The sequence below is a fragment of the Arvicola amphibius genome, chromosome 2 (assembly GCF_903992535.2).
Source record: "Arvicola amphibius chromosome 2, mArvAmp1.2, whole genome shotgun sequence".
Lineage (NCBI taxonomy): Eukaryota > Metazoa > Chordata > Mammalia > Rodentia > Cricetidae > Arvicola > Arvicola amphibius.
In genome coordinates this window covers 153,870,429-153,885,200 of record NC_052048.2, presented here as the reverse complement: position 1 = coordinate 153,885,200, position 14,772 = coordinate 153,870,429, and the positions used below count along the sequence as shown (strand labels likewise).

General features: G+C 41.1%; 1 protein-coding gene across 5 annotated transcripts in view; it reads right to left on the bottom strand.

The window, feature by feature from the left end:
* Ppp1r9a (protein phosphatase 1 regulatory subunit 9A) overlaps positions 1 to 14,772 on the bottom strand; it is a 296,952-nt gene that overhangs the window by 20,778 nt on the left and 261,402 nt on the right. For 3 of the 5 annotated variants that reach the window (XM_038320888.1, XM_038320891.1, XM_038320889.1), the window contains 2 exons: positions 6,875 to 7,032; positions 6,117 to 6,360 (listed from right to left, as the gene is read on the bottom strand). In XM_038320888.1, coding sequence (XP_038176816.1) covers positions 6,117 to 6,360; positions 6,875 to 7,032 — 402 coding nt within the window. The remainder of the gene's footprint in view (positions 1 to 6,116; positions 6,361 to 6,874; positions 7,033 to 14,772) is intronic. The other 2 variants (XM_038320892.1, XM_038320893.1) reach the window with 1 other exon arrangement.

Here is a 14,772-nt window from a genome sequence, read left to right as displayed (position 1 = left end):
TCATTAGGGTTTCAATAAAACACAGTGATAGATTAGCCATCTTTGTAACTAACTTGATAGACGGAAAGTGATGATGTAAGACTTCTTAAAAAGCCAGGCAGATGGCAACCAGTGGCATAGCCATATATCCAGAGCTCATAACGCAGTGCCGAGCAGGATGAAGCACACTTGTAGGCTAACCATCAGCAAGATTCTCCCATCCCCTTGGGCAAAAGAGTAAATAGCTTATGTTGGGAAGAGGTTCGGTTTCTCATTCAATCACCCTGCTCTGCCAAGATAGCTTGAAGGGATGCTTACGTGGCAGAAAAAGTATGGCCACATTCTAGGAACACTTCCTTTCCAAACAGGCGGCTGTTGGGTTTGGCTGGCGAACCCCATCCAGATGACTGTATTACTTGTCTGGAGAGGCAAACTTAGTAATTTGTCTAGTGATGTCCAAGCATTGCTTATTTATCACACTCTTTTCTAAAGAACCAAGGAGAAAAGGGATAGTAAGCTAAGAGAGAAAATGATGGTTCACACTAACCACCAAGTCAGTCATTGTACACAAAGGAGTGAACTCAGAAGCAACTGTGAAAATCACTGTGGAATCGGGTGGCTGGCCCAAGGCCAAATTAAGGAGGTGAGATTTATGTTGGGTACAGTGTTAGCCAAGAATATAAACATGAGGTCAAATTTGTACCTGGGAGAATCACAAAGCCCTTTTGAGTAAGCTCCCTCACTGAATAGTCAGTGAGTGCTAAGAGCCACACTCTGAGGGTGCCAGAGATTAGCCACACCAGAATTTTCACATCCATCTTAGAGTAAAGAATCTGTGTCTCATACAGCAAGGAATGCAAGGCATTACAGAGCCTTATTCTCTGGAGTTCTGTTTTAACGAAGGAGGATTCCATTTTATTAACATTTGTTGGACCTGCTGCAGCAATATGATCAAAAGGGAGCAATGGGATTTCCCTACTGTTTGAATGTTGCTTAGGTCTGTTTATCGGGAGCTGGGTGGGAGAACTTGAGGAATGTGAGAAAGCTTTAGTGAAAGGGGCAGGCCATCAGCACATGAATGGCGCATCCTGTGTACACAGCCAGTTAATTTGATTCTAATTTTATGCTCACTGAGTAACTTTGTGATTTATGAATCCACCACCAAGGAGAAAATGGAATGAATGAAGGCGAGTGGTTATTATGTCAGCTGATCCCTCCAAAATAAGCTAGAAAATTACTGTTTTGGTACAGCATGTTTTCACAGATCTTAGCAGCATGAACCAGCACCCTGTGCTTGATTAGATGTGTGTACATTGCTTGAACTGGGGACATAGAAAACTGACGACCAGAACCCTAGTTCTTCAGAGAACTGTCTGACAGTCAGTGGCTGAGATGTCTCTGGCATCCTCCAAGGTGTGGAGAACTCGAGAGTAGAATGCCAAGGAAGCAAAGTGCTTTCTCACATGCTGACTGTGGCGTGGCAAGGGGTCCCAAAGAGGACAAGTGGACCACCAAACATTCTGTCTGGGGGCACAGACAGAATGAACACGAGCATCAGAAACACACACAGGGAGAAGATGAAGAAGACACAGACTTTGGTATGCAGCTCCCTGAAGGAAGTGGTGCAATACGGATAGTCACTGAGGACACACCTGGACACAGATTAGGTGCTCAGCAAGTGTGCAGTGGACACGGGAATAAATGTGAATGAACATAAAGGCTAAGGAAACTCTAGACTACAAACTTTAACAAGAAAAAGAAAGGATGAGGTTCCAACACCACTTTTCAGTTAGTATGTGAGGTTAATTTCATTATCAACCTGACTGTATCTGGTAACAGGCTTGTGGGGCATTGCTGGAACAGACCAGACCATGTTGTTTTGGTGAGAATTGTGGAAGGACTTGGAAATTTTGGGCTAGAAAGGCCACTGAGTGTTAAAAGCTCAGTGGGTTGATCTATAGGAGTCTGGAAGGTAATGCTGAGAGCAAGCCAGTAAGCAAGCAGCACTCCACACAGCAGCTGCATTGTTTGTTCCCTGCCTTAGATTCGTGCCCCTATCTCTTGCCTTGACTTCTCTGGACAAGACACTGTTAACTGAAAGTAGAAGATGAAATTAACCCCTTTCCCCTCACATTGCTTTTGGTTATGATATTTGTATTAAAGTACTAGAAACCATGATCGAGACAGTATGTCACAACAGTCACACTTGTCCCTTTACAAGGCTGGCATTTGAAACATGAACTGCTCTGTTCAGTTACTTCTGGGTAACTGAACAGAGCAGTCCTGGAGAACTGAAGAAGGGAAAACCCAATATCTTGGTCTCTGGAGAAGAAAGGTTCTGTCTTGTTCTTTGGTCCTGGTTAATTCCAAAGGAGACACAGATGCAAACAAGGCAGCTCTGTGGAAACGGAGAGGCTCTCAGTCTGCTCCCCATTGCTGTTTAGGAGCCTACGAGGCATCCTTCCCATCTGTAAATTACTCCCCTGCCAACTTCAAAACAGCCATCAATCAGAAGAAAAGGGCAGCATGAATTCAGATAAAACTGAGCTTTTAAAAGTCCCCGTGAGTTTTCACAGGTCAGAGGTCCACTGTCTGATCATCATGTCATTGGATAGCAGGTTGTGGGGCAAGGATGCAGCTCAGCAGTATGACGCTCGGCTCGTATGTGCAAAGCTCTGAGTTCAATCTCTAGCACTTCAAATAACCAAACAAAACAAGCTGAACAACAACACAGACTCACACAATGGGACTCCAAAGAAAGAGTTTCTGCCTTGGCCTTCTTCCAGCAACAGTCTGTACACTTAGGAGATGGTGGAGCGCTAACTGCAAGCCTATCTCTATAAAGGCACTATCATAACCACACTTTAATTAATGAAAGTTCTTTTCAACGTAAGCCAACTTCACAGTCAAGCTGTTCACCAACCTGACTACCATGTTTGATTGTGTGGTGGGCCTGATAGAATTCTCTTGCCTCCACCAGAGTCCTATGCTCAATACTCGATGTTTGCCTCCCAGGCTGGTTCTGAAGAGCTGTGTGCAGGACTCTGTTTGGACGATAACTGACAAGGCCCAGCAAGGAAACTCAGGAGAACGCCAATGGTGATCACAAGCCACAGAGCACCATGGCTCAGCTGGGTTTCTGTGTTCACAAGCATCTGTAGGAAGCATGTATTTTATGCCCTGGCAGACAACAATGCATGAGGACCTTTGAAGGCGCAGGGTTATACAGTTGTACCTGCAGTGAGCGAGTCTGGTGCCTTCCATGGCTGGTGCCATATGGCAGATTCTTCCCAGCTAGTCTGAGATCTGGCAACTTTGGCAATTAATTTAAAGGGTCACCTCTCTAATCACTAGTGAAGTTGCTCTCCTTTCATAACTTACAAACCAATGTAAATCTTTTTTTCATGGAACTGAGAGTGACTTTTTACTTCTTAAAAAGAATGAGTTCTTCGGAGTTATTTGAACATGAAAATAACTCATTAACTTTGTATTTTGGGGGTTTCTTTGACAGATAAAATCCAGAATACTTATGGCGTGGGCATAGAATATCAGTAAAAGTGAACAGAAGAGCCTGTGGCTGCCCTTCCCTCTGCTGCAGTGCAGTGTGTAGAACCGAGGTCCTTGCCGCCCCTGCCTCTGCTGCAGTGTGTAGAACTGAGGTCCTTGCTGCCCCTCCCTCTGCTGCAGTGTGTAGAACCAAGGTCCCTCACACTCTTCCTACTGCCACCTCCTGACCCCTCCTTCCAGGTAGCAGACTTTGTCCTTCCCATTTGTAAGGAGAAATTTTGTCTACACTTCTAAATAATCTACCAACTTTGCTCTTTACAAATATAATTGGATAGCTCTTGTAATCTGTTTGGCCCTGTTGATGTCTTCTCCTGGAGATCTGCAGTTACAAATATAACTTTAGTTATAGTTTAGTTACTGACTTTCTGCTGTGTGGGTTCATTACATAAATTCACGGCAATCTTTTATCCATTTTACTGCTTTCTTATCACACACCAGGGCTGCCATTATTTTTTCCCTATGTATGTGCGTTATGAGAGTATGTGTATATGTCTGTGTGCATGTTATGAGAGTATGTGTGTATACCTGTGTGTGTTATGAGACTATGAGTGTATGTCTGTGTGTGTGTTAATGAAAATATGGGTATATGTCTGTGTGTGTACTTATGCGAGTGTGTATGCATGTCTGTTTGTGTGTACTTATGTGAATGTGTATATACGTCTCTCTGTGTGTTTATGTGTGTATGCATGTCTGTGTGTGTTTATGTGATTGCGTATGAATGTCTGTGTGTGTATACTATGTGTGTATGCATGTCTGTGTGTGTATACTTATGTGAGTGTGTATGCATGTCTGTGTGTGTATACTTATGTGAGTGTGTGTGCATGTCTGTGTGTGTATACTTATGTGAGTGTGTATGCATGTCTGTGTGTGTATACTTATGTGAGTGTGTGTGCATGTCTGTGTGTGTATATTTATGTGAGTGTGTATGCATGTCTGTGTGTGTATACTTATGTGAGTGTGTATGCATGTCTGTGTGTATATACTTATGTGAGTGTGTATGCATGTCTGTGTGTGTATACTTATGTGAGTGTGTATGCATGTCTGTGTGTGTATACTTATGTGAGTGTGTATGCATGTCTGTGTGTATACTTATGTGAGTGTGTATGCATGTCTGTGCGTGTGCTCATGTGAGTGTGTATGCATATCTCTGTGTGTGTGTTTATGTGAATGTGTATGCATGTCTGTGCATGTGCTCATGTGAGTGTGTACACATGTGGAGACTAGAAAACAATATCAGGCATCTTTCTCTAGTTCCTTTCTGCCTTCTTTTTGCGACCGTATGGGTCGCTGACTTGGCTAGATGTGCTGTCAGTGAGCAATGAATGTTTGTATTCATTGACCGTCTCTATCCCCCAACTCTGTGATTATAGATGTAAACCACCATGCTCAGCTTTTTCCTTGATGCCAGGGATCCAAACTTGAGTCCACATGCTCAAGTTGTAAGTATTTTATCAACTGAGCCATCTTTCCAGTCTCTGCTATGAATACCTTTACATATAATTCTTAATAGACAGATACAGATTTCACACACACACAGACCTATTGTTATTTAAATATATATTAATAAGTAGGTGCCAATAAAATATAATTTGTAAAATAAAGTTTCAGAGTCATGTGATTTGTCAGAGTGTATTTTTGTAAAAATTTAAGTATATAAACCAAAACATATATAAAAAATTATACATGTATACATTATATTACTTATACAAAAATAATGTAATTAATTCTACATTGTTACTTTAAAGGAATACATCATATGTAAAGAGGGTGCAAACTTCATGTTTTATATTCCTCTGCACTGTTTAATTTAAACACTGATTTACTGTTTCTCTATACCAAAATAAATTATTAAAAAGACAAGTATACGGGTTGGAAAGGTGGCTCTGTGGTTAAGAGCACTGGCTCCTCTTCTACAGGACCTGGGTTCAATTCCCAGCACCCACATGATGGATCCTAACCGCCCAAAACTCTAGTTCCAGGTAATTCTCTTCTGACCTTTGAGGGCAATGCATGCACATGGTACACAGAGAGACCTGCAGGGAAAACACCATGCACATAAAATAAAAATTTAAAAGTCAAGTCAATAACTCTATACCTGCTCCGCATCTCCTTCCCATTGCTCTTCTATCACACACATGGCAATGCTAATCCCTGCAGTGATTACTATAGCGACAGCATCACCATCATCACTGTGAAAACTTATTAAATAAAAATCAATCAACTGTAGTGGCTGACGTCATCTAATCTTTACATTTCCCCTCATGGGGCTGTTAGTGTTCATGAAAACTCCAGGCTCCAGTGTACACAACCTTTAGACAGTTTCCAGAACATTCCCTTAATAGTCAACATGGAGAAAGCTAACGGGATAAAAATACCAGACTGCCAGGCAAAACTAAAAACAAAGAAAACAAAATACATGGAAGTGGAAGTGCTCTCCTTCCCTAAGATAGAAGAAGAGCAGTGTTTAAGGATCTACACCAATGAGAAAAATCTAGTTTTATACTGTACAATTGAGGTATTAGTGATGTCAGAGGAAAGCCAAGTGGAAAAGCAAAACGAAATCCAAATACCTTTTTCATGTAAGGTCTTCTTCGTTGCTTGGCGATGGCAGGAAGCGTCTTCTGTATCATGATCAGACTTTGAAGGCGATGAGGGTGAAGTGTCTCCCGAGATGGAGGACAAAGTGTCCCTTTCTGGAAGCCGTAATCCTTCTTGAGACTCAGTCACGTGGTGCGATGAGAAGGCCCCATGGCTAGCCACAGGGGTGAGGAGTGCGACACCAGAATCTGATTCTGGAGAAGAAACTCTCCAACCCTTGGGCAGAAGCGATTTGGCAATGTGTGGGGTCAGAGGGACTGAAGGCTGTTGGGCTAAGAGGTCACACGTAGGTTATGGCAGTGAGAGTCGGTGCTGTGGGTCACCTACTTAGAGATGAACTGGCCTTTGCTCAGGAAAAGGAAACTTTGGATGTTGGCTTATTTCCGAGAATGCACAGCTCATGACTACTCACCAATAAACAATGCAGCTAACACAGCCACCTAAGCCTGTACAAACAATTACTTGAATGGTCATTATTTCCCATGAGATCAAAACTAACAGCTGAATATCAAAGGTACCATCAAGAAACATGGTACTATGGATAGTGCTTTTGTCTATAATACTGAATGAATAAAGAAAAGAATTAAATGACAACCATATAGCAAATTGTATATAAACTCAGGAGACAGAGACATAAACCACTGTAGTTCTTTCCAAGGAGGGAGCAAACTCTATTAGTAAAATAGCTATCATGTTTACTACTCGTCGGATAACCAGGAGGCGCGCTCACCTTCCGTTCCAGGCTGTCCTCCCCATCCGTAGAGCTGACACTGTCATAGAGCCGTGTCCTCGTAGGCCTCTGGCGCCTGTTCTTCACAGAGAGCTGGGCCCGAGTTTTCAGTGCTTTTGAATCCAGGCGCTCTGTCTCTGGGACTGCTTCATTCAAGTCTAGGAAGAATATTACATAATAATCTGTGAGAAAAGACGCTGGAGATGATTGGCAGAGACTATAGACACTGAAATCCAATCACTGGTTATCAATGACCAGGGGGACAAGGGACAATTTTCCAGTCTAATGTTTCACAGATGACACCAAAAATCTATCACCCCGAGAACATAAGGCCTTTCTCCAACATAACTAAAAAGCAGAGGTTCACAATTACTTATGGACACACATCACACATGTTGGGGGATGATAAGTTATAGACCTTAGAAACTCCATGAAGGCTAGTTGCCAAAGTCAAGTGTGGGTGACAGGTGACTTTGACTAGAAAAATGCACTAAGAGGCCATACAACTTCTTTCTTTTCTTTTTTTTTTGGTTTTTCGAGATAGGGTTTCCCTGTAGTTTCTAGAGCCTGTTCTGGAACTAGCTCTTGTAGACCAGGCTGGCCTCAAACTCAGAGATCTGCCTGCCTCTGCCTCCCGAGTGCTGGGATTAAAGGTGTGCGCCACCACCACCGGCACAACTTATTTCTTGATAGTGTGTGAATATCTAACTTGTTCCCCTTTGAACTCTATTGGAAAAAAAAAACCTAGGACAGAATGTATTTAATGTGAACAAATTTAGGACAAGTAAATCTATTTCCTGGCTACATAAACAATTGAACTACCCAGTGTATAACTCCTGGCACCATGAAGGGAGAAGGAGAAAGATTACATCTTTTGAAAGTAGTTTCTAGGTTACATTCGAAGCTGTTGTTGATGACTCTGTCTCATTTCTTTCTCTGAATGCTTTCTCTTCTCACCACAAACTATATTAGTTTTCCACAGAAAATGTTTTCATCATAAGGACTTCATGAGGAGAAGCTGGAGAGATGCCTCAGTGATGACAAGCGCTTGTTGCTCTCACAGAGGTGTCTGGTTCAGTTCCTAGCACACCCATGACACCTCCAAATCATCTGGGCCTCCACTTCCAGGAGGTCTGATGCCCTCTGGTTACCACCCCAGAATCAGGCACACATCTGATGCACAGTCAGATATTCAGGCAAAATGTACATATAATTAAAAGAATAACCTAAAAATAAAGTACAAAGACAAAGAGAGAAGGAGGGAGTGAAGTGATCAAGCCAAACAGACAAAACCAAAGTAGCAGCTGTTGGGTATGGCAAAACTTGACTGTCATTTGTGTGCTTAGGAGGCTCAGGTAGGAAAGCCACTCTGAATCCAAGGTTGACATGGGTGAGTCTGTCAGAAACTTCAAACGCAGGACCGGATGAGAAAGAGGCAGGAGACAAGGAATAATGAAGCTCTCCTAAGAATTTTCCTGTGATCTTCTCTAACTGGTTCTTAACAGTTTAACCTTGTTAAGTGCATGCGGGGGAAGAGAATCCACCTATTGTGTTAGTGGTATATGAGTACTGATTAGAGAAAAAGTATTCAAGTGGAGTGACTCTTTACATAGACATGCATGATCATTTACTGTAAATCAGATACTTTGATGATTAATCCCATCTCATCTTTTCAGGATGGCAGTCATTAAACAAAGTCACTTTGAAAAAATTAATTAAGTGACTCTGAATTTAAATTATTAAAATAAGCAAATAACTCGGTTATAGTAAACTGTTATATACTTGAAAGAATTGAAAAGAATTCCCTATGAGAATCAGTATTCTGAGCAATTCCTTTTCACAGCGTTACCTTAAAGTATCATAAAATATAAACACTAAAGCATCTCAGGTGCTTTTTTACTTATAAAACTGAGGGCTTGGCATACAGTTCTAACAAACAAAATTCAATATACACTTGTCGAGGAGACACATCACTGAATGACAATATTTACAGAAAGGCCGACTTTTCATATCTTATACTTGAGTGAAGAATGAACACCGGGAGAAGCCAGGCCACTCAGGTGAATGCAGAGAATAACTAGATATTTTCTAATTAGTAGTCTCTTTACTTTTTATATGCCGATGGAAAGAAAAAGTCTCCTTCATCACTTTAATTTCCTCCCTCCAATAAAATCTATATTTGCAGCTTCTCATTAAGAAGAGTTCATTAGTTGTGATAATTGGGAGAAAGTCAACCTTACAATCTCTGTTTACGAATAAAAATGCAGCACACCATACAGATGAAATAATACAATAAAAATATCAGTTTATGCATGTCTTCCATCTTTTCTTGTCTTGGATTGCATGCTTTGTAATGCAAAGCACTGTCACATGCTCTACCTTGTAGGTTCCTTATTATAGACCCATGAGACGACAAGCAAGCAGCTGTTTCCTCTCCTGAAGCCCAGGAACTTGGAGTAGCTTGCCCTCCTCTACACAGCTAGCTGGAACTGCTGTGATTACTTCAGGGCTCTGACTCTCAGGCTACTAGGTAGCCACTCCAATTTAGTTCGTGTTGAAAAGTCAATACCGTAAGATTTTAATACCATGTAGATGTGTTTTAAGTTACAAAATCATGTACGATGAGACCAGCCTAGGAAATTCAGCTCTCCAGCATCTATTCCATGTTTGTTAGAGAATGTGGAAGAGGGAAGGCTTGCTGGAAACTGCACACAGTTAAGCCACAGACAGTCTCATGACTGGTTGGTTTGGTAACAACTTTGGTTAGTATATGACAAAGGCACCCTAGGAAGATGTATATCCCACGTATGTAAATATGGTTCCTTTGGCAATAGAATCCTGGCTTTTAAACACAGCACAGCATCCTGCCTGCAGGACTGCAGAAGCTTCCCTAATTGCTTGTACTGAGCAAATGAAACAAGGGGAATTGAGGAGGACTCATTAGCAGGTGTAAGACTGAAGAAAGTCGGGACCACTAGTCCTGTTACTATGATGGAACCTGCCTAGCGTAGCAGTCAGACAATCGTGAATGGCAATATGGAACATCTGCTTCAGCATCCCCCTCTCTCATCAGGTGTAAACAGATTGAGCACACATGCAATTACGTCTAGCAAAAATTCGCTTGGCTCAAGTCAAAGGCAGAGCAACCTGAGTGGACAACAGTATACTGCACACAACAAACAATGTTGAGAGTCTGAAAACAAGCATCAGAGGCACTTTATTGCAGAGATTACAGATTACAAACCGGTAATTTATTTTCCATTTTAAAAAAAGAAATTTTTTTTATTTTTTTAATTTTTTAATTGATTTTATTGAGCTGTATATTTTCCTCTGCTACCCTCCTTTCTTCTCCCCTCCCCTTTAACCCTCTCCCAGGATCCCCATGCTCCCAGATTACTCAGATCTTGTCTTTTTCTACTTTCCATGTATTTCTCTCTTAGGGTCCTCATTGTTGTGTAGGTTCTCTGGGATTATGAATTGTAGGCTGGTTTTTGAGTATATACGGTGTTTGTCTTTCTGGGTCTGGATTACCTCACTCAATATGATGTTTTCTAGAGCCATCCATTTGCTCACAAATTTCAAGATTTTTTTCTCTGCTATGTAGTACTCCACTGTATAAATATACCACATTTTTCTTATCCATTCTTCAGTGGAGGGGATTTTTAGGTTGTTTCCAGGTTCAGGTTCTGACAAACAATGCTGCTATGAGCATAGTTGAACACATGTCCTTGTGTTACAATTGGGCATCCTTTGGGTATATGCCCAAAAGTGGTATTGCTGGGTCTTGAGGAAGGTTGTTTCCTAATTTTGTGAGAAATCTCCATACTGATATCCAAAGCGGCTATCCCAGTTTGCACTCCCACCAGCAATGTAGGGGTGTTCCCTTTACCCCACATCCTCTTCAGCATAAGTTGTCATCAGTGTTTTTGATCTAGACCATTCTGATAGGTGTACGATAGGATGGAAAAGCAAAAAAATCTAGGACAGCCAAAGCAATCCTGTACAATAAAGGAACATTTGGAGGCATCACAATCCCTGACTTCAAACTCTACTACAGAGCTACAGTACTGAAAACAGCCTGGTATGGGCATAAAAACAAACAGCAAGATGACTGAAGAGCTGGTTATCAATCCACACACCTACAAATACCTGATTTTTGACAAAGAAGCAAAAAAATATATAAAATGGAAAAAAGAGAGCATATTTAACAAATGGTCCTGGTTAAACTGGATATCAACATGTACAGTAATGAAAATAGATTCATATCTATCACTATGCACAAAACTCAGGTCCAAATGGATCAAAGACTGCAACATAAAGCCAACAACACTGAACCTCATAGAAGAGAAAGTGGGAACCACTTCTTAAATATAACCCCAGCAGCACAGACACTGAGAGAAACAACTAATAAATGGGACCTCAAGAAACTGAAAAGCTTCTGTAAAGCAAAGGACATGCTCAACAAGACAAAACAACAGCCTACAGAATGGGAAAAGATCTTCACTAACCCCCCCACATCAGACAGAGGGCTGATCTCCAAAATATACAAAGAACTCAAGAAATTGGTCATTAAAAGAACAAATAATACAATTTAAAAAATGGAGTACAGACCTAAACAGAGAACTCTCAACAGAGGAATCTCAAATGTCTGAAAGACACTTAAGGAAATGCTCGACATCCTTAGCCATCAGAGAAATGAAAATCAAAATGACTCAGGTTTTTAAAAGAGCCATGAGAGTGGAGTGGTGCTGAGAACTGTCACACGGATAGCACTTACACAGAAAGAACACTGTCTCTGAGGAGATGACAATGACAGCCAAGAGGGGTCCTTGGAAATAGGAGATACCAGCTGCTGGGTAGCCAGGTCTTCTTCCACTATGTGATTTAAGAATCACAGTATTACAACCAAAAAGAATCTTGGGAGTCTAGTCAACCTTCACTCCTCATAGATGCAGACTGAGACTCAAAGGCAGCTGACCATTTGTCTCCTGACTTGTACATATGGGTGCGCTGTGGAACAGCTTAGATAGAGCTCAGATGGACGGGCCTATGCTCCTTCTACAGTCTGGAAGCGAACTGCACGTGCAATCTTGTGCCTGCCGCAAGCATTCCTTTTCTATTTTACTTTATGTTCCATAAAGAAATACATCCCCAGTATAACTCTGCAACATCACGGCAGCATAGCACACCAGGGAGAACAAAACTCAAAGGGATTTTATTTGGCTCTGTATATATCCCAGGCATAAAATTCTTCCCCTAAAGAATGAGCTGTCATTTTAGGTGGTGGCAGTGTGGCAGGGGAAAAGGCACCTGGCTCAGTCTCTAAGTTATGCGCTGTGAGATGGGAAGGATCACCTGGCCCTGTCTGTCGCTCCTTCCTAAGAGAGCTCCTTATTGCTATGGTAACGTGGTTCCTCAGCCCCAGGCCTCAGGCATCCCTTTTCCTCTTCTTTCTGGTGTGTCTTGTTTTGCTGTTCACAGAGGAAAATTGCTTTTTTTCTCTCCTGCTTTCTGATGTATTCTTTCCTTCAGATCCTCCAGTCTGTGAAGAAGCCTACCACTGACTCCAGGCAGGCAGAAACACAAATGCAGAGCAGCCTTAAGCAGATCAACAGCTACAGTGGGGTGCATTCAGAGCCTCCAGGCAGGACCTAACGATGGAACTCCGAGTGAGTGGGACGCGCTGTGCCTGCAACTCCAGATTACCTTCAATATGGCTTTAAAGTGGAGCCTTTAAAATAACTTGATGGACTTAATTATGATTTTAGTAGCTGGTATGAAAACGCACTATGAAATTAGGATGTTATATAACCTGTAACATGGAGACCAGTTCTGTACAACGCTGCTGTGACTCATTCTGTTTTTATTTTACTGTTTCGATGTAAATGGCATGCTGCTGGAGGTCAGACCCAGGCAGCGGGGACAGCAGGAATGGAGCCGCATTAAGAACAGGGTTCACTGTTCACTCAGTCATGCCCTGGGTCCAATCAAAACCAGTTCTATCTGGTTTCTGCTTTTGTCAACTGAAATGCTAGGCATAATGAGACACTTGGTGGCATTTTGAAACTTAAACGGTATCTGCATATTATTTACAGTGACTGCAAGTTCATAAAAGATGGACCCTTTGGGATTGGGGGCTGGTGCATACTGCATTCAGGTGGTAGATTTAAGCATCCCAGAGAGCCAGTGTAGATAGTCAGTGTGAGAAGAGACCTACAGTTCGAATCCAGAATGAGCTGCCATGCCATAAAACTGGGCAATTTATCCAGCCTCTCAGAGCTCCCTGAGGATCCTCAACAGCAAAATGGGAATGATAATGACATAATACAATCACCGCATTGTTATGAAGATTAAATGCATTAACAGACCTTGAAACGCCTAGAAGAATAAATTCTACATAATATACCCTTCATAGTTATCTTGATTTGCTGATATTGAGCAGATTAATAGAGCTATAGAATATCATGTGCACTCACTTAAAATATTTAGAAATAGTAACAGATATATTTCTTAATGGCAAAATATGCAACAATGGCACATCAAAATCGAGACGCCACCCTTCTTCCTAGACTACTGGATTAGGAGGTGTGGGTCAGGTAGCACTTTAATACTTATAAATGTTCAAGTTTTGTATTAAGCAATTTTTGTGTAATCCTATGGGTTTCCATATTTGTGTAGTTAAATTTTATTTAAAAAGAAAAAAGGGGCATACTTACTTTCTTTTTCACTTGGAGAACTCTTAATACCACCCTATTTTGGTTAGTTCTGCTGTTTCAAGTGTTCATATAGACCAGGGAATTTGGAGAAAGTTCCCCAGACCCTCTGGCTCTCCCACTAAAACCCTGTTGTTCTTCACATGTGACACTGCCTACTACCTTTCCTGACTGCCTGATATTTCTACATAAGGCCTACACAGCTCACCTCTAGCCGCTCCTTAAGAAAAACATGATACTCAGAGGTACAAGAGTCTACGGTTCTATTGGTTGTTTTGTTTAGGGACCTACTCACAGGAAACTTCCACCCTTAATTCTGTTATTTCTTTTGGAGTATTTCAGTAAATAATTTATATTTATATTATATAATAGAAGTTTTTATTAAAATAAAAACTATAGAAATTATATTTAAATATAAAGAAATATATATATATATATTTATATATATGAAAATTTCTAGGTATTGATTTCTCATCACTTCTGAAAAAGATTATTTCTACTTTTTAATCATTTCACTGGGTTAAATTTACTGTTGTAAGAACTATAGTTTATTTTCTAATTGCTGAAACAGTATGTCTGAATTTCTTTTATAGTTTTCTATAACTACAACTACAATTTCAAAGGACTTGGAAATGCAATTTAGTTATTTTTGTTAGTACAGCACTTTCTGGGTGTGGTTCAAAGCTGATTTAAGACGAGGCTTGGAGCTTGTAATTGGCAGACAGAAAATTTGAGACTATGAAAGATGAAGTATTTAGCTTTAGATTCTAGGGAAATTCATGTACATACTTCAGGATCCTTTCACTATGCCCCGTCTTTTTTGATAGAACAGAGATTCAGCACAGCCTAAAAACACATGCTGTCAACTGACATCTTTGCTGAGGGCTCAGTTCTGTGACTAGAGCCATAGGCTGCCTGTGAGTGAGCTCTAGGGAGAAGGGATACTTTAAGAGCTTCCTTGATAAGTAAGAAGGAACTCAGTACCTAAGATTCAGTAAAAAGTAAAGCCTGTTACCTTAGATGGACATTGTTTACCTAAATGGAGAAGTACTGTTCAACTGTAGGAAGACATGGCTACCAGCAACATTAGAAAACCTGAAGTTACAGCCAGGCAAGTGGTGGTGCCTGCCTTTAATCCTGGCACTTGGGAGGCAAACCTGGTCTAATGTGAGAGTTCCAGGACAG